Raw genomic sequence first — 21314 nt, forward strand, 5'->3', positions numbered from 1 at the left:
TTTTTATAAAGGTGAAAAATCCTCTTTGGATTTCCTTTGGTTAGTGAACACAGGTACTTGTGTAGCTCTTTCATAAAAGGAAAGTGGCATAACCTGAACTTTTGAAAATTCAGGGATACCTGTTCAGGGGCCAGGTGTCAACCTGGAAGAAGCAGGGACTTTTGAACCACTGGATCAATCAACCCCAGTAGTATGTTTCAGCCTTTAGCCTACCTGCAAAGTTCAGCAGAATGCAAACCTCTTCAATACATGGCTGTTAAAAATAAAGGAATTCCATGTATCGAATAAGTGCCATTAAAGAACCAATTAGAGTAGTATCTGTCATCCAGCACCCTGCCCTTCTTTTCTATTCAAACATCTTGGCCTCAGGAGAGAGGACTTGAATCTGGTGGTTTGTGCAGGCCTTTACTGTTTCTATTCCAAGGAAAACAGGAAATGCAGGTGGTTTGATGGCATCATCCTTGATGGATGCCTTGTCAAATTATAAAAGATTACTCCATGATGAAAGCTCAGACCCAGATGTCCATCAGGGATAAAAGTGAGTTTGGGGATGGTTGCTCCCTCCCTTGACTGTTCCATTGGAGCAGAGTTTCTTAGTCTTTAACATTTTGGGCCAGATAATTATTTATTGCATAGAGCTGTCATGTGCATTTTAGGAAGTTTAGCAACATCCCTAGCCTCTACCCACTAGATGCCAGTAGTACTTTCCCATTGTGACAATCAAAAATATCTCCAGAAATAGCCAAATATCCCTTTGGAGGCAAAATTGCCCCTCCCCACCACCACCTTGTGAACCACTGTGTTAAGAGATAAGGGATTATTTCTTCTTATAGGTACATTTGTCCTAAGACTCAGGCAGGAGACCAGATAAGTTCTATCTACCATTGTCTTAACTACTTCATCTTATAGTGAGAAAAATACAATGAATTAGTAAGTTCTTCAAATTGGTCTTTCCAACCATATAAAGAATCTCTAGGTTTGGGATATATTTTGAGCCCAAATATAGTTACTGTTTAAACTCTTTACCCTTAAAAATTAGCAAACTAAAAAAGTAATATTAGAATTCAATTATTTTAAAAATCCCATCCTCAAATGTTAAGTAATCACAGATTTAACAAACAGCCTCTAATATTGTTATGGGAGAAACTTGGTTCTTGTTGACGCAATAAAGAATTACAGATCAGCCAGCCTACTAGTGTGCAAGGAAAGTTTATTAGTGCTAAGGTCTCAGGGAAAAGAACAGGCCTACATAAGGTGGGGTATGAAAGGCAAGAGCTTGGTTGGCAAGAGGCATAGGGTTCTTTGCTCTGAGGATATATAGTTGGTTGGTTGAGGTGAGGGAGTTACATATTGATTGATGGATAAAGGTGGTGCTAGCTTCCCCCAGAGGGACATGACTACCTAAACATAGGTATATGTGGGAGTTCTTTACCAGATAGTGGAAATAGTACAGAGAATTCCAAGGACTCCCTTCCCACCTCCTAGACCTTGGGAGACTTGGTGATCTTAGTAAGATTCTTACAAAAGCCCAATCTCAAGGACTCTCCCCTCCTCCTGTTCTATCAAAGTTTTGCTAGTGTTCTTCAGAATGCTTGGCAAGCTTATTGGACCAGGATTAGGACTGCTGGGTCAATGGGTTAGACCTGTCTTCATTTGTTTCTAGCCTCTTGTATGAAGTCCTTTGTTAGATTTTAAACGCAAGGGCTCTGCCTCTATTTCTTGTCTGGCTGCTCATTCCTAGCTGCTACTTAACAGTATGATGATGTGAACTGTCTTCCTAGTGTGGCTTCATTTTGTTGGTGCTCAGAATAAGCCAGAAATTCACACTTTGAACCTGGGAAAAGCCTACATGGAAAGATAGTTCAGATGTAAACAGAATAATGTGTTGATAAAATTGTATGAATGGGGCAAGTTGATTGGTTCCAATTTTATTTTTAAAAGCAAATATTACCTAAAATATTATGGGTCAGTAAGTACTATAACTGCTTTTGTCAAAATGACAAAATTCTCTCAACATACCCCTGATTGAAATGTTGGTTTCCATTTGCACACTAGGAAACAGGGTTTATTTTTTCTTTATGTATCCCCAGGGCTTCCCCTCCAGCAGGGCTCTATAGCATGACTGGTGCAGAGGGTATGTTCTATGTAGTAAATAATAAATGTTTGAATGAGTGTTGCCAATTTATTGACTCCCTGAAAAAGACTTAGTGTGAAAATTTAAAATAAAAGTGAACAAGCATTAAAACATCTTTAAAGTAGTAAAGAAGAAACTATAATTTACAACATTAAAGTAATGTAGTAAATTGTGGTAGTTGTGGTCATCCTTTCCTCTGCCCACTAGTACCCTTCCAGTTACCACATCTGTGTTTATTTTTCAATCAATTTTTATTTTTCAGTTACAGTTGATATATTATACTAGTTCAGGTATACACCCCAGAGACTAGACATAATATAACTTACTAAGTGATCATCCCAGTAAATCTCATACCCATCTGACACCATATATAGTTATTACCATATTATTGACAATATTCCCTATGCTGCACTTTACATCCCCATGACTATTCTGTAACTACCTATTTGTACTTCTTTATCTCTTCACCTTTCTCACCCATCTCCCCAACCCCCCTTGCATCTGGCAACCATCAAAGTGTTCTCTGTATTTATGAGTCTGTTTTGGTTATGCTTGTTAATTTATTTTGATTTTTTTTTAATCCTCACCCAAGGGCATTTTTAAAAGTTGCTTTTAGAGAGGGAGGGAAGGGGGTAGGGAGTGAGACAGACAGATGTCAATGTGAGACATAAACATTGGTCAGCTGCCCTCTCATACTCACCCCAACTAGGGATCAAACCCACAACGCAGGTATATGCCCTGACTGGAAATTGAACTGGCGACATTTTAGTCTGTGGAAAGGTGCTCCAACAACCTTAGCTATACCAGCAAGGGCATTTATTTTGATTTATAGATTCAATTGTTATTAAATATGTATTTATTGCCATTTTATTATTTATATTTTTAATCTTTTTTCCTCCTTCTTAAAGAAGACACTTTAAAATTTCATATAATACTGGTTTGGTGGTGATATGCTTCTTTAACTTTTTCTTGTCTGGGAAGCTCTTTATCTGTCCACTGATTGTAAATGATAGCTTTGCTGGGTAGAGTAATCATTGTAGGTTTTTGTTTTTCATCACTTTGAATATTTCTTGTCATTTCCTTTGGCCTGAAGTGTTTCTGTTGAGAAATCAGCTGACAGTTTTATGAGAGCTCCATACCTGCTTTACTCTTGCTGCTTTTAAGATTCATGTTGTCTTTCACATTTTGCATTTTAATTAGGGTGTGTCTTGGTGTGGTCTTCTTTGGGTTCTGTGTTGTTTTAGATTCTATGTGCTTCTTGGACTTACATGTCTGTTTCCTTCACCATGTTAGGTGAGTTTTCTGTCTTTTTTTCAAATAGGTTTCCATTTTTTTGCTCTTTTTCTTCTCCTTCTGGCACTCCATGATGCAAATGTCAGTATTCTTGAAATTGTCTCAGGCTTCTTACACTATCTTCATATTTTTGACTTTTTTCCTTTTTGCTATTTTGATTGAATGATTTTGTTTTTTTATATTCCAAATTTATGATTTGACTCTCAGCATCATTTCTTCTACTGTTGATTTCCTGTAAAGCAGTCTTCATTTCAGTTAGTGTATCTTTCATTTCTGACTGGTTCTTTTTTTACAGTTTCTATGTCCTTTTTCATGCTGTTGAAATTCTCACCAAGTTCCTTGAGTATCCTTATAACCATTGTTTTGAGCTCTGTTTCTGATAGTTTGCTTGCCCCCATTTTGTTTAGTTCTTTTTCCAGAGATTTCTCCTGTTCTTCCATTTGGGAGCTGTTTGTCTCTGCATTTGACTGCTTCTCTATGTTGTTTCTATGTATTAGGCAGAGCTGCTATGTCCCTCGACTTGGTGGAGTATCCTTGTATAGTAGGTATCCTGTAGGGCCTAGTGGCATAGCCTCCCCAGTCACCTGTGCAAGGTACTCCAGGTGTGCCCCTATGTGGGCTATGTTCACTTTCCTGTTATGATTGAGCCTTGATTGCTGTTATTGTCACTGGGAAGGATTTACCCCAGGCAACTTGGCTGTGAGGACCAGCTGTGACTGCAATGGAGAAGCTGCTGTGCAGAAGCCATCCCTACAGAGCAGGACTTGCTTCAGTGGGGGCTTTGGTGCTCACCAAGTCTGCCCCTTGCGTGTGTTGTTTGTGCAGATGATGAGGTTGTAGTCCTGTGTGGTCTGAAGCTGTCCACCAGGTGCACTTGCTCTGGGGACTCCTGGGAGGTGCAAAGTCAGCCACCACCTGTGTCCTGCCTGGGGCCACCTGGCACAAGCTACAGAGTGATCTGCAGAAGGCTGCTCTTTGGAGGTGCCCAGGAGAGGCCAACCTGTGAACCTTAGCAGGCAGCCACTAGTGCCACGTCTGGGGCCATTTAGCAAGAGATAGAGGGTATGCAGAAGCCAGATGCTGTTTGTTTGAGAGATTTTAGGAAAGCCCAAAGCATGAGGCAAGAGAGACCAGTTGTATGGAAAAGCGACTGGAAACAGTTTGGATGGGGCCACAAATTGAGTGAGGCATGGTCTCAGGTAATCACCAGGGTTGGGCCAACAGTGTGAGCCAGCTTAATTGAGACTTGGATATGGTGCCCTGCTGTTAGCTCTGGTGGAGTGGGTGGGTGTGGGGGGGGGGCATAAAAGGAACAATGGCCTCTGCCAGCACTTTTGTCTGCAGAAAGCTGCCCCTCCACCCCCTAAACCCCAGTTCTCTCCCAGACACTTCAGTTCCTCCCCATATGTCCCTGGTTCCTTTTAAGCTGCTGCCTCAGCAGTGGAGCTCAGTGGGAATCTGAGTGAGTCTGTGCATTGGCCCCTTAGGAGGAATTGCCTGGGACTACAGAAGCTTCCATTTCACTTAGCCACAATCTGCTGGTTTTTACAGCCAGTAGTTATGAAGACTTGTCTTTCTGGTGCTGAAATCCTGGGCTAGGGGGTCTGGTGTGGACTGTGACCCCTTGTTCTTCAGGGGGGTTTTCCACAGCCAAGATATCCCGCCTGAGTTTAAATCACCACACGTGGGTGTGGGACCAGCCAGTTCTGCCCCTCTGCCCCTCCTACAAGTCTCCGTGTGGCTGCTTCTTCAAAACCCTCATTGTAGGACTTCTACTCAGCTAGATTTCAGGTGGTTCTAAAAGCTGGTTGTTTTGTAGTTCAGTTGTAATTTTGGTGTCTCTACATCTTCACTATTTCAAGAGTTTGAGCCACTCTTTTCTTCTGCCTAAGCTCATCTCACCACTTCATTCTCCTCCTCCTCCTCTAATTCATTTCCACATAAGGCAAAGTACACTTCTTAAAAAGTGAACATTTTGAGACACTTAAATGTCACTTCCCCATCTTGGAACCCTTCAGTGTTTCTCTTGCTCTTGGGACATAATCCAAAATCCTTACTCAAATGTTTGTGACCCTGGACACTGATTGCTGTTTGCCTTTCCTCCCTCATCACCCACAGCTCTCTCCTCTCTCACTTTGCCAAAGTTAATGTTTATTCATGTCCTTTAACTTGCCGTGTTCTTTCCTATATTAGGGTCCTGAAACTGCTGTTTCGTCTGCCTGAAATCTTCATCTCATTCTTTGCTTGGGCAATTCTGATTTATCTTTCCAGTGTCACTTTCTTAGAGAGGAATGCCCTGGGCCTCTGACCAGAGGTCAGCTCCCCATTACATCTATTCTTGCTCTTGATAAACTGTGTTTTCCCTTCAGAGCCCTTATCACAACTTGCAGTTAGTACATTTGTATGTGTAGTTGTTTAAAATCTATCCTTACTGGATAATGTGCTCTACAAAGTTGGAATAGGTCTGTTTTCTTCTTTGGTATGGGACCCATATGAGTATTTTCCTAGCACAGAATACAATCTCAGTAGCTATTTCAGTGGATAAAGTTGAATTTACCTTGCAAGATGACAATGTATCAGGCTAACAATATAAGCTTATAGTGCATTGTCCTTGTGTTGAGTCCATAGGCCTGGGTAAGCATTTAATATTGGAATAGAGTAGAAATGATTTATTCCTGTTTCCCACAGAATGGCATTTTAGGGAGCATATCATACATGAAAACTGACAACTGGCCACGTATATGCCCTAATACATGATTTCTACTTTTCCAGACAGATAGAAACATAATGAGTATAAAAGTGGCTAGGCAGCTTTTCAATCTATGCAGAACTGGGAAAGAAACTGAAGACTCTAACCAAAATCTTCATCTATTTATTTATTGCTTTATAGTTTATTCAAATTGTTATATGCCATGAGTCATTACTTAGCAGCTTTTTGGCCAATAGGATTTCAGTATGCACTGCAGTAATATAAACTCTTGGATTGGCTTAACTGCCTCTGATGTCACAATTTACCCATTAAGAAGTCATAATTTTCTTGAAATCACATTGAACTAACAACAGCTTTTTTATAGTATAAGAAAGATAATCTACCCAAAATAAAAATACTGGAAGGAGCAAGATGTCTTTGATCCACTCAGAACTTTTCCATTAATGTACTTTAATTATCAACCATTAACAATTAAGCTACCCTCTTTACTTTCTTTTATAATTGATTTTTTTTTCATGTTTGTCAGTTAATAGGCAAACGGAGGTATGAGGCTACTTAGAATTACTCCTTCAACTCATAGTTTTGTTTCATCTCGACTGCTGAGGCTTACCATCTTTCTTCTGCTTACCCTTCCTGACTTAAAAGGAAAAGCCATTTTGACAGCTCACCTGAATATAACATATCAGGTGGGAAATCGCATAATATCAGAATTAGGAGGGAGTGGAGTGTTCGGGAATCATTCTCCTCTGGAAAGGGTGTCTGGTGCTGTGGTACTTCCCGAAGGATGGAATCAGAATGCTTGTAATCCTATGACCAATTTCAGCAGGCCTGAAGAGACAGGCTCTTGGTTGGCCCTCATCGAACGAGGAGGCTGTACTTTTACACATAAAATCAATGTGGCAGCAGAGAAGGGAGCAAATGGCGTGATCATCTATAACTATCCAGGTACGGGCAACAAAGTATTTCCCATGTCTCACAAGGGAACGGGAAAAACAGTTGCAGTGATGATAGGCAACTTGAAAGGCATGGAACTTTTGCACTTGATTCAGAAAGGAGTCTATGTGACAGTCATCATTGAAGTGGGGAGTACTCACATGCCATCTGTGAACTACTATCTCATGACTCTGCTTACCTTCCTGGCTCCCACAGCTGCCTACCTCTTCTTGTACTGTACCTGGAGACCTAGAGTGCCCAATTCTTCCACCAGGAGGCGGAGACAGATAAAGTCATATGTGAAGAAAGCAATTGCTCAGCTTCAACTGCGAGTGCTCAAAGAAGGGGATAAGGAGCTAGATCCACAAGAACACAGTTGTGTGGTCTGCTTTGACATATACAAACCCCAAGATGTAGTGCGTATTTTAACTTGCAAACATTTTTTCCATAAGGCATGCATTGACCCTTGGATTTTAGCCCATAGGACATGCCCCATATGCAAGTATGACATTCTGAAAACTTAAGAAACCTAGAGAATTTTCTGAAGATGTAACCAAGTCTTTTCAAAGATTAAAATTAGATTAATTCTTTTAGCACTGCATGTAGAGAGAAAATTTAACTCCAGCTTCTCTACCCAAGTACTAAAGAGGGTGAAATTTGTGTGTTTTAAAAATAAAACTCCATATCATATCCACCTGTTTGAATTTGTTTTTCTAATAAGTTAATTGTTAAACATTTTTTTTCTTATCCATATAAGGACATTAGTATATCTTAAAAGCAAATTAGTCTTTATCTTCAAATTACAGTGTTTGTGACATTGATGCCACAGAGAGCTAGTCATATTTTTAAGTTTTCCATATTAATTTTTATATTTTGTTACCATTTTTTGTTTAATTTTTGATATCTAATATCTGCTCAACAAACTTTATTATAAGACTAGATCTTGAGTTAATTCTCCATTTTTAACTAATTTTATTAATGACTGAGGAATCTGGTTTCCAAAGTTACTGACTGGGTAGGTAATATGTTCTAAATAATTATTTTAGATGATAACACTTTTTTTATGTAACTAATATTTTAAATTATTATAGGTCTCATTTAGGGCAGCATTGCAAAAAATCACCTTTGTCAGAGCCCTTTAAATCTTAGTTTAGCAAATCAACTACGGTTATCAGGTTTGACTTCTAGAAACAAAATAGTAAATGCTTTCCTTCTCAAAATGGTGGTGATAGTATAGACAGTGCAGAGCTGAAACTTTTAGTTGCCTTTCCAAATTGTATCCTTTGCTTTACTTTGCCTCTTCCTCTTTTTAAATGAATAGCAGCTGTTAGAGGCTGAAAGATTTGGGTTATGTTTTGATGAAATCTCTTTAGGGACAGTACACTAAACCATTAATGTCCAGCTCTGTACCTTATGAGTCCACACACTATGTACTACACAAGTTAATGGCCTTTGGTTAAAAAAAAAAAAATTGATCATTATGAGCCAAAGATTTCAAGTCAATATTCTTTTTATGCCACTTTTGTGCTGGGTGCTGGGTCCATAGAGCCCTTTTCTCCTTCCTCCCAAACCAAAAGTGTCTCTTAGCATCCTGTGCATAAAGGTCAGAGACATTTAAGTTCAAGGTCAAAGTCCTTTACTGGTATCCTAGCTGGTGAATGAGAACCACTGAGATACACACCCAAGAAAGTGTATGGCAACACCAGTGACTTCTCATGTGTGTTAGTTCACAAGTCGCTCTTTGGCTTTGAGGTCATATTGTGTCATTGACATAAGTGTAGGTAAAATATAGGCAGAGCTGTCAGTGTGTATGTGAGGTCTTCATAGATTTTAGTTGATTTTGGCAAATATTTTATTAAAAGCATCTATGACATTTAATAGTCACTGCTCTCAGTGGTTAATTTTAAGTGGGGACCTTGAAGCTTTTCTTTTTAAAATCAGTAGCTAAATTTTTTGTTTACAATGAGTTGTACTAAACTAATACTGCTATATGTAATCTTTCCCCCTACACCCTTTCCCGTTATCTCAAAATACTGTTAAATTAGTAACAGATATCAAGGTCTGCAGAGAAATGAGATTAGTGTTTCTCTCTTTACTGTTGTTGTTCCTATGTGTGATCAGTTTAAGAGTGAGGAAGTGAAGCTGAAGTAATTTTTAACAGGATATGCTACTTTTATTTATTTATTTTTTATTAATTTTAGTGAGAGGGGATGGGAGGGAGAAAGAGAGGGAGAGAACCATTTATGTGAGAAACATCGATCTGTTTTCTCTTGCATGAACCAGGGACCCAGCCTGCAACCCAGGCATGTGCCCTGACTAAGACTTGAACCCACCACCTTTTGGTTTATGAAGTGACACCCAACCAACTGAGCCACAAAGTGTAGGGCCAGGATATGCTACTTTAAAAAATCAAATCCAAATGAAACCAGCAAACTTCTAAGCAAACTTTTATTAAGTAAATTTAGTATAATAGTTTACATGATAAATTAAAAACTTGCATTGTGACTAAATGTAAGTTAAAAATGGTGTTACAGAGTTCATCCTCTTTACCACATATTTGGTCACAGTGTTAATTTTTAATTATGTTATTAAAACTGGCCATTGTATTGAAAATATTTCTTTTGAAGAAAAATTATAGGTATGTGGCTTTCTTGCATATGCATATCCTTTCAAGTTTTAAAATGCAGGCGTTATATGAATTTTATATTTAATTTTTAATTTAATATGGTGCCCATTAACATATGTTACTCAGGAATGGAATCCATCTTTATAACAACATAGAATTAACCCATAACAACATTTGAAACTTGCAAGCCAGTACAGTTTACAGGATGCTCTAAGCTCGTACCTAATTGGCTGTGTTGCCTTTTATGTCATAATCATATTACCCAACAGTAAGTGGTATCTAGGGTTACAGTAGTGAGACTAGGATTTTTTTCCAATGTAAAGTTTTTCTCTCTGTGTCTCTAATAAAACATCTAAAATTCAAGCGACATCTTTAAGAATTTCTCACAAAAACATGCTGGAAAACACTGGAACTTGTTTTCACCCAGAAGACTTTTTTCATTTTCTTATTTTAAACTGATTGTCAACAGATGTAGAAGCTAGATCTTTTTGTTGGATTGGTCGTTTGGTTACTAGGCAGAGAGAGATGAATCTACTCCAGATTGGCACTCAGAGAAACAACACTACATCTTCCTGGCTTGTGAAATTATTCAGTGTTCTTTGGCTTCTTAGTCAGAGCAGTTGCAAAGCCAGCACTGTTTGGACCGCTTACATGAACATATCATTTCATGTTGGGAATCGCACTCTGTCAGAGTTCGGGGAAACTGGAGTATTTGGAAGAAGCTCCACTTTGAAGAGAGTGGCAGGAGTTGTTGTACCACCAGATGGAAAACTACAAAATGCCTGTAATCCCAATACCAGTTTCAACAGATCAAAGATCTCAGAGACGTGGCTTGCACTTATTGAACGGGGAGATTGTTCCTTCACACAGAAAATTAAGGTGGCTGTTCAGAAGGGAGCAAGTGGAGTGATCATCTATAACTTTCCAGAAACAGGCCATCACGTTTTTCCCATGTCTCATCAGGCATTTGAAGACATCATCGTAGTGATGATTGTTAACTTAAAAGGCATGGAGATTTTGCATTTAATTCAGAAGGGAATTCGTGTTACAGTCATAGTTGAGGTGGGGAGAAAACACATCATCCCGATGAATTACTCTTTTGTCTCTTTTGTGATTACCACAACCGCTACTTTAGCGTATTTCATCTTTTATCATATTCGAAGACTTTGGATAGCAAGGATTCAGAGAAGGAGATTAGAGTCAGATCTCAAGATAATTTTTGGCCAGCTCCAACTTCGGGTACTGAAAGAAGGGGATGAGGAAGTACGTCCAAATGGAGATAGCTGTGTAGTTTGCTTTGAACTCTACAAGCCTGATGACACGGTTCGTATTCTGACTTGTAAACATTTTTTCCATAAGAAGTGCATTGACCCCTGGATTCTAGCTCATGGAACATGCCCCATGTGCAAATGTGACATTCTTAGTGCTTTGGGGATTCAAGTGAATGTTGAAGATAGAACACAATCATTGCAATTTTTAATCTCAAATGATTGCCCTGGTATTTTATCACCTGTTGAAGAGGGGACAAACAATGAACTTCCTCCTACAAGACAGTCAGATCAAGTGACCCACATGGAAGAGGTGGAGGAGCACACTACTCAGAATGACAGCCAGCTTAACTCAGTATATGTTCATCCTTAACTTTGATAGCATGACCTTTGAGGAAGTGGATTAAACCTGTTTGTCAAAGCAGGTTCTAATACTGACAAGGAGTTTGAAGTGTGGTTTTTGTGTGCTTTTTTGTTACTTTGGTAAATTTCTACATTCTTTGTCAAGCCCTAAAACCAGAAAAACAAAAAGAGGCCTAGCAGGGTTTTTTTGTTTGTTTGCTTTTTGTTTTTCATATTTGCTAAATGTAACTTTTTGTCAGTATATGTTGCTCCTGTGAGGATGTATGTTTATTTCTATGGACACATGCATGTTAAAACCAAGGACAAACATTTTTCCCTAGATTTTCTTTGTGCATATATTGGGCTCTATTTTAGTAAGAAAATTGTTAATATATTTACATATTCCTTATAATCCAAAACTATCATTTAAGTTTTAAAAACATAAATTATATTTGTGCTAGGAAGAGTAAAATTTATCTTTTGATATTTATAGTACAATATAATAATTTTGACATCCATTGTGCTGTATTTTTACATTTTTGGCATGAAAATCTTACTCTTGACAAAAAATACTCTTTAAGCAGTTAGTATATTTCGTGTGATCTACATATGCATAGTAATAACAATTTTAAAAGTAAAATACTAGCACTCTTCAAGTGAACAGCAAATATTTCAGTGCTCAGTATTTCTTATCATAGTTGTTACATGTTCATAATGTGTAGAAAGGCTTAAATGATAAAGACTTTCTATGATATTTAGTCACGGTGTATTTATTTCCTGTATGTATGATACTACCCAGTTAATTAATTAATTTACTTTTGCCATTAAATAACATACTTAAGCCCTGGCAGGTGGCTTGGTTAGAGTGTCATCCTTATACCAAAAGGCTGTGGGTTTGATTTCTAGTCAGGGCACATACTAGGGTGTGGGTTCAATCCCTGGTCAGGATGCATACAGGAGGCAACCTATTGATGTTTCTCTCTCACATAAATGTTTTTCTCTGTCTCTCCCTTCCTCTCTCTAAAATTAATAAACATATTCTCAGGTGAGGATTAAAAAAATAAAATAAAATACTTAAAATATGCCTAATTATTTTGGAGATAAGTATCACAATGTAGAAGTTATCATTATGACATTTTGAGATTCTGTTTTGTTCACTGTATTTCCAGGAGCATGACGCCGAGCTGGGCATCTAATATGTTTGAGTGATTAAATAATGATAAAGATGTTTTTCATAATGTAACTATTATGTGTTAATCTGGAAAAACTGGGCTATTTATCAGAATATTACAAATTAATGGGAACCAAATCCTGAAAATTTCATCCTAAATCACTTAGACAAAATAGAAAATTACAATTATTAGCCTAGAACTCATTATTATAATTTAGCATGCATAATTTTAATGAGGAGCTTTGACCTATCCAGGGCTGACAATGATACTTGAATTCTTGTGCAACCCTATAGAGAGATCTATTAAGAAGAATTTTGTGAGTTGCTCAGTGCTAACAATACTGAAATTCAGAGACAGGCAGAAGGAGTAATTATTTCTAAAAGCAATACTAAGGAAGACTGTTTAAGAGAGGGAGGGAGACTTCATCTAAGGCCAGAGAGAATCAGGTCATAGCAAAAAAGTGGGCAAATGACCAGGTTGAGGTGATTCCTTGCTTGGCGCACACAGGCTTTTTTATATCCAACCCTAGAGAGGTTTTGACTTAGTTAATCACAAGATATGCTCTTTGAAAGAACTGCATAGCACCAGTACTAGAGGATTTAGCAGGAATACTCTCTTGAGTGTCTTTTTGAGTTTACCCTGGGGGAGTCAAGTCATTTCCTGAGGAACCAAAGGTCACATTGAAGAAACTAGACATTGAGGACCCTGTGAGAGCCACTCCTCACAGGATTAGCTCCTAAGCAAGAGAAGCTGTTGGTGTCTCTGGGGCTAGCAGCTCATGGGGGTAACTCGAGTGACTTCCACTGGTTGCCCAAACGATTCATTGGAATTATGAAAATGGGTGCATCTGGTAGTTCTGGCAGCCCCCAAACCCAAGAATCAATACAGCTCTGTTTACTCTTAGCTGGGGTACATGTTCCATGATAGACCTAGCACTTGAGGAATTTGTCAGTTACTTTTCACATTAGCATTGCCATGGCATTCTCTTTCTATTATTTTTCTGCACCCTCATTGGTTTATTTTTGCTTTCTTTCCTCCTTTCTTTCTCTTTTTCTCTTTACTGTGTTCATCACTGTCAACCTTAAATCTGACTTACCCTCATGTATAAGAAATTAGCATGTACATACTTCTATAATTAGATGACTCTTGTTGACATGGACACTTAGTATTTAACACAGTATGCTTGTGATCTTGATAGGAAAATTTCCAGTGGATGTTCTTTAAAGAGTAGTTAGAATCTGTGTGTTAGCTGGAGAAGGGAAGATCAAGTTAGTGAATTGTCATTGCTGAATGCCTACCATGTGGCAGCAATGGACTAAGCGCTTTCCATAGCTGTTTCTTTTGTCAGAACTAAAAAAAAGGCAGTTTAAATCTTCAGAATGTTGAAAACAGATCAATAAATTACTTTTACTCTGGGTTTAATAAATAGGACCTGGAAATAGCACTGATATGTCAAATGTTAGGTACTATTCATTATAGTAGTTTTTACCTAGTCTGTGGGCTACGCTGTTTTCTCTTAGTGATGCAAATATATTTTGCCATAATGATATGGGACTATAATGTGAATTATTTTGCCCCTAATACAGGTGTCATATGGATTTCCCTTGCATTTCTCCTCTGTATATAGTGCATTCTCTGGTAATAAAATTGATTCCCTCTGCTATGTAGGGTGTTGATGTTCCTTATAAAAATTAAACTTTATTTTTTCTTTATTACTGGGATAAATAAGGTTTAACATTTACTAAAGTGAAAATGATTCTAAAGCACTTACCACTGACTGGGTGTTTTAGGTGAATTTATCGATGCAGTTACTCATATTACAAGACATTAACTACACTGATAGCATACCTGTATCTTGCTGTAGAATAATTATAATGCATTTGCACTGCAGAGAGATGTTGGTAGCCATGGTATTTTCAGTATATGAGTACTTGAGAGAATGTAGTGAGTTTAGAGGTGTGGCATTTCTGATAGTATTTAAGCTTTCTTCCTCTACAGACTCACTGGTTTTTGAAGCAGCACACAGGAATCAAGTGGGGGAAAGGATCAGAGTTTTGGGATGCACTGAAGTAAGTTAGGAAGGCTTCACACGCTGATACTGTGAAAGTCATTTTAGTGGAAATTCCATGTCCTTTATTTATGTTTGCCCTGAGCACTGGTTTTTGTATTTTAGGATTTATTTGGTTTTGCATTTACTGTATCTTAAGCATTTAGTGCTTAGTGATGAAAACAAGATTATGGATTATTACAGCTACTGACACAGAACTATCTTAAAATGCAAACCTGGTTTTCTAAACCAAAATAAATTTTTTAGGAGAGGAAGAGGGTAATGTACTACACAGAAACCTCCCCTTTTGACAGCTATACCACAATTTATAACACCTACCTCCAGGACTGTGCTGTCATCTTTGTCAGACCTCCAAGATAGTGTCCCTTTATGATTTCAGCTGCTGACATGAATTTTCCTCCTCACTGTGGATGACCAGAGTAACCTTGATTTCACAATTTCTCTGCACCTCTAACATTCATCTCCATTCAGCAATACACCATTGTCACCATACATCAGGTTTTGTCATTTTTAAAAACTTCCTAACTTACAGCATCTTTTTCAGAATTATTTTTCTGAATATACCTCTCATTTTCACCACTTGCTCTTTGTCCTCATTCACTGTTCTTTCCCAGCCCATCTCATTTTGTTCAGCATCAGCCTAGAGTTAAATGGTAAGCCATTGTAATCCTTACTGTACCAAGAACCACTGAATTCTTCACCTCCTAGGCTTTTCTACATTAATATTTGCCTACCATGAGTGATATCTACGGAGTTTTACCAGATCTTTACTTCTACTTAAAAATCCTTTATTAATGTCTTAACTTATTTTCTATTCCTCATAGAGCAGTACTTCTCAGCCTAGGTTGCTGTACCATTACATTAAGGGGCATGTACGAGATCGTGGCCACTTAATTTGGAAGTTTGGATTTGCAGACAATAAAAACCCCAAGTCAAAGGTGAATAACTAAGTACTTTATTAATCAAGAGCAAAGTGAAAGCAAGAATCAAAATTATACATCACCAGATGGTACCTCACCAACACCCGAGCATAGATGCTGGGGAATCCCGGAGACAGCATTTGGGGTCCAACTGGGAAAGGTCTGAGCACAGCATCCTTCTCTCGGGTGGGATTCCACTGTCTTACTTTGGGGGTTATGCTTGAATATGTTTTAGACAAAAGTGGCTGTGCGCCAAGGGCCTTGTGTGACTTAACTAAACAACAGGCCCCTCTGGGAGTAGTGCCAGTTCTCTCTGAAGGAACAGTTAAATGTTAAAAGTACTAATCTCCCCGGAAGAAGGGCCAGTTCTCCCTGGGAGAGAGCACACCTATATTTTTATTCTCACAATAAAGGTCACGGCTTGGGTATAAACAGGGAGGATTCACAATGTTCCTTTAACCTGTCATTTGCACATCAGGATCACGTAGAGAGTTTTCTAAAAGGCTCAATGCCCAGGCTACACTCAAAACCTCAGGGTTGGGATCTAGGCATCAGCATTTTTAGTTACCCAGGTAATTCCAATGTGCAGACCAAATCAAGGACTATTGCCATAGGGCTGTTCCTAAGAGCCTCTACATGAATCAAGTTCCCAATTGCACCCATGCTTTCTTCAGATCGACTTGTTTTCACTTTATTAAAAATACTGAGGTAGAAAGAGAAATATCAGGTTATAAAGGTCTACATTTAATGAAGAGAAATCGACTAAGGCTTCTGGGAATATGAAGGAATGGAGAAGCAAGAATTCTTAAAGACAGAAATAACTTTTGAAATGGACTTTTTTGGGTTGGGAAGGACATTCTAATGGAGGGAACAGTGCGCACACAGTGTTTTATAAAGTCTTGAGTGTCATGTAGAATTTTGTTAAGGAAAATGAAAATGAAGATGACATTCCAGAAGCTATTGCAGTGATCCAGGAGATGAGGTAAAAATATGAAGAGAAGCAGTAGTCGGTTAGTTGGGTGAGAGGAATATAAGGTGGTCACCTCCGAGATATGTTCTCTGGTGACTTTATTTCCTGATATGAATTTTCTTCGTCACTTTTTAATGCCCAGTTAACAATGATTTAACACTTGCATGTACTCATGGCCTTCATCTTCAGTTCACCTCCAGTTTAGCAACACACAGTGGGTACAGAAAAGTGAAGAGTCAAGGAAGACTCCTTGACATCTGACCTGAGTCAGTAGGTGATACTGATGCCATGCAGTGAGGCAGAAAATACAGTCAGGTGAAGCAAATTTAACCTAGAAGAGGAGCTCAAAGTTTGAGTATGCTGAATTTGAAGAACTCAAAGTAATAAGTGATGTTCACTACACCGATGAAAATATAGATCTATACTAATTAAATGGGATAAATGTAACAATTTAGCAAAAGATATGATACATTATAAGTACTCTGGTTTGGTGATTTATTAACAAAACAACCTACTGTTTACTTTTACATCAGCGATGACTAAGGATTATGTAAAATTTACTATTGCTACTGTGGAGCTCCTGATTATGTAGTATCCTGCTAAGCAATGCTGTCTGACTTCTCAGAAATGCTTAGCAGCCAAAGTGAAGGTGATGATTGTGACAGGGATAGTGATGGTGCTAGTGGTGATAATAGTTACAGTATACCAGGGTGCTGTTATATGCATTTAACAGTAGAATCTCTTTTAAACCTAACAGTAACCCAGAGAGACTGCATAACTCGGCCAAAGTTAAAGAGCCAGTATGTGGCAGAGCCTATATTAGAACTGGGTCTGGTTCCGTAACTCCTAGTCTTAACCACTGCGTGTCAGTTAGATTGAAAAATTAGTTTTTAAGTAAAGGAGAATATTAAAATGAGTCCAGTTTTAAGTATTTAAAGGGTTGAGCCTTGAAAGAAAAATTCCAACTAGAGGCAGGGGGTAGTTGAAATGACAACTCAACATAATTAGGGAAGATAAAGGAGTGTGGGTGGGTGACAGCATGAGCAAGATGTAGCTGATTGAACCAAAAAATTGAAATTTGAGCTCTTGGAAATGGATGCTTCCATTTAGGAAGAACTGATTCTGGAATTGGTCTATTTAAAAAATTCAGTTGCCTGCTGAAAAGAACACCATGCTTTTATGTCACATGATCTGCATTCCTAGCCTTTCCTGAAGGCAGAACATCTCAGAGTAGCCGCAGCAGCCTCACCTGGACTCTTTGGAAATGCAGATTGTTAAGCCCCACTGCAGACTTACGGAGTCAGAAACTCCAGGGACACAGCAATCTGTTTGAACAAGTCCTCCAGCCGACAGGTGCACATTGAAGTTTAAGAACCTCTACTCTCTCAAGAGGATCAGTTCATTTTCAGAAAGGATGCATCATGCATCACATAGCTGTAATTAGATAGAAATAGTACAAATGAAGATAATTGTGAATCTTAAAGCACTACACAATTAACACTTGCTATTATTACACTAAGCTGTTAAGAGACATTGAGGCATATTTCATTTCTCCCACTGCTCTCTGGTTTATGCATGACTTGTACATGTGCACACTAGTAAGGGAGCTGTGAGAAAAGAAGAGATTTTAGACAATGTATGACTTACAAGGTAGAAGGATAGAAAAAAACCTGAAAAGTGGAAACAGCTTAGGGTGTCTACAACTGGATTAGGTGGCCCATGCTGGAAAAGGATAGTTTTTTCTGAGTAAAGGTCTAAAAATTACATACTAAAACAATGGGATATAGATGACATTCAGAAGGAAACCATGTAAATTCCTAGGGTTGGGTCCAAAAAACCAGCTTCACAAATACTGGAGGGAGACTCAGCATCCATAGAAACGTACCTGAAAATGAGTGCAAGATGAGCCATTGGGCATCTTAAGGAGGCTGTCTGAAGGAACATGTGGGGGCACCTCCTGCATTCATAGCAGTGTTGAGCTGTAACTAGAGCTAATTACTGTCCTTTTCTTTACATTGATAGTGAGGTCTTACTCAGATGTGAAATCCAATGATTAAGCATCTCATTCATTCATTCATTTAACAAATATTCATTGCTCTGGAAATCCAGGGGTAAGTCATCTAAACTCACTGGCCTCCCAGTGCTTACTTTCTAGTGGAAAGAAATTATAAAATAAATATATAAATGCTAAATAGTTATAAGTGCTGTGGAGAAACAGAATGTCTGGGATTGCCGGAGGCTTCACCAAGAAAATGAACAATTGAACAAAGACCTGAAAGGAGTGAGGGGTCTACATCAGAACACAGAGAGAAAGAGCCACCAGGTTAGTAAGGGTGTCTTGTCATCTGAGGGATGTTTAACTTGGATGGTTGAAGACAGTGCTAACTGCCATTAAACACTTAAATGAGCTTGAGAAGAATTTAAATTTCCTTTGCTATAAGTTAGAAGTAGATGAGAGAATGACAGTTATAGGGAGAGTGTTGCCACCTGGAAGCAAAGAACTTTTCAGCAGTTGGACCTGCCCATAGGCAGGTTATTGCCTCAGGGAGCAGTCTGTCTTCCCTAAAGGAGTATGATGTTTGGATGTCATTTTAGTGATGGCAGAATATAAACTTTGGAAGGATGATAGGATTTATACCTTTGAAGTCCCTCATAATCCTGAAAGTCACATCCTGAGATTCAAAAACATTGTTATTCCACACATAGTTGCCATCTGGTGGAAAAATAAATAACTACAAAATAGAAACTACAAAATACAACAAATATTTATTGAGAGCCATCATATAGCTGGGAAATATAGTCACATTTTGGGTTCATTGTTTATTTTTTGTTTTGTTTGACTAACAGAATGTTTGCATTTTTCCTTTTTATTCTGAACTTTGTTTCTCTGCTGTAAAGGTTCTCGGCGTATCAAGAGTAAACAAGGTGATATCCTCCAGATTCATGTTTTATAAACCTAAAATTTGAAAGGGTCAGTGGGCTCATTCTCTGGTATCTGGTGTAGTATTATAGAAAATATAATGACTTAGTTTTTAGAAATTTCTTTTCTCCCAATATTAATATTTTTTCCTCTGTCAATATTAATACATTCCCCATCTTCTCAAGGAAAAGTTTCTTGACATAGTGTATGTCCAGCAAAGGACCAGTGTTTATGGTTTTCCAGTCCATTGTGAATCATCTTGTAAAAACAAAATCATGTTTTTGACTTATTCTGACATGCATAACAAAAATAATTTAGATTGTTAGAGGGATGGATAGATATGTGAAAGAAAAAGTAGACAAAAATGTTATTTGCAGAGTCTAGGTAGGAGGTACATATCAGAATAAAAGGTTGTTTGCTATCAGTTTTAAGTTCTGATTTCTCCAAATTTGATAAGTAAAGGAATGGGAATTGTTAAATCAGTGATTTCCAACCCACTGTAAACTTTTATCAGTTTTTCTATATGTTTGGACATTTTCGTAACAAAATGGTTTTATAAAATTATGTTTTTGGATGTCACGGCAGTCTCATATCACTTTAAGTGGGGAAACTGACCCAGAATGTTTCAGAGTCTCTCAGCTGATGTCACACCTTGAATACACAGGTCTGATTCCCCTCTGATTTTTGTCCCATCATTTCCCAGGTGATGAGAGGAGACTGGCAGAGAAGTGTCAGTTAGGTGAACAAAATTACACTGTTAAAGCTGGACTATTGTAAAGCTATAAGACAGTTGGAGCATAGTTTATTCCATATAGTAAAGATAAATCATTTTAAGGATTCATTGAACATTAGATACTATGAGACTCCAAATGTAAAATACTAAGTTTTCAAATTTTATTTTCTATTACATTACAATGAAGGCATGAAAGGGAGTGGGGGCTTTCCTTCACAGACTAGGCAGCATAAGGTAGCCCAACCCAGGAACTTTCAGACTATTTTTTAAAAATCACACCATGAAACATTGAATGAAATAGTGAAAGGGTGAGAGAATGGATTGGAAGAAGAGGCATCTTTTTAAATTTCATATGCATATAGATATTTGCTTTAGAAATTTCCATTTACCATGCCATGGCTCCCTTTTCCACTGCGAATGATCTTCCTTTCCTTTCAGGATCTCAGCCTCAGTGTCATACAGACTGAAAGCCCAGCTAGGGCTCAGTAATCTTGTTTCTCTATTTTATATTTAATTTTTAAAATTTATTTATTTTAGAGAGAGGAAGGAGAGATGGGGGAAGGGGAGCGAGAGATGGATTTCTTGTTCCATTTATTTATTAATTCATTGGTTGACTCTTGGTTGTGCCCTGACCAGAGATCGAACCCACAACCTTGGTGTATCTGAATGATGCTCTAATGAACTGAGATACCTGGCCAGGGCTTTGTTTCTCTGTTAAATTTGTGCTCAGAATGAGTGGATTGACAAATTCTATAGTTACAGGGTTAAGAAGAATTTGCCATCAGATTTAAGATAATCAGTGAGTTGGAAAATACCTATAAAAAGAGACCTAAAGGATCTGTTATTAGCTGATATTATGAGACAAAAATTTAATAAAAACTTTAACTTTGATAAAATGATGGGAATAACATGACTGTTTTTTTTTTTCTAAAAATATAGTTTTATACTTGAGAAGTCACGTTTATGTTTATTTGAATATAAAAAAACTCATCTCAATTTCTACCACAGAAACCATGAGAAAACTTTGATAGTTTTGGGGGTTTAGATTAATTATAAGGTGGGGTCCTTGGAGAACACCTGCTTCATAGTGTACAGATGAAGGTCTAGAGGTGTATCACTTAAATTTACTTTTTAAATTAAATGTTTTTGCTCTCAGTTTTAAGTCATGATTTCTTCAGATTTAATAAATAAGGGAGTCAGTTGGTTAAATCACTGGTTTCTAACC

At 37.9% G+C, this 21314-nt stretch overlaps 3 protein-coding genes across 12 annotated transcripts in view; all 3 read left to right on the forward strand.

The window, feature by feature from the left end:
• CADPS2 (calcium dependent secretion activator 2) overlaps positions 1-21314 on the forward strand; it is a 689394-nt gene that overhangs the window by 208938 nt on the left and 459142 nt on the right. The window lies entirely within an intron of this gene.
• Positions 6683-7594, forward strand: RNF148 (ring finger protein 148). The gene has a single exon (XM_090286778.1). It carries the CDS (start codon positions 6683-6685, stop codon positions 7592-7594), a length of 912 nt encoding a protein of 303 aa, XP_090142904.1.
• On the forward strand, positions 10222-11337 carry RNF133 (ring finger protein 133). Its single transcript, XM_090287758.1, has one exon. The coding sequence runs from the start codon at positions 10222-10224 to the stop codon at positions 11335-11337; it is 1116 nt and encodes a 371-aa protein (XP_090143884.1).

The sequence above is a fragment of the Furipterus horrens genome, unplaced genomic scaffold (assembly GCF_987537825.1).
Source record: "Furipterus horrens unplaced genomic scaffold, mFurHor1.1.pri manual_scaffold_9, whole genome shotgun sequence".
Classification (NCBI taxonomy): Eukaryota; Metazoa; Chordata; class Mammalia; order Chiroptera; family Furipteridae; genus Furipterus; species Furipterus horrens.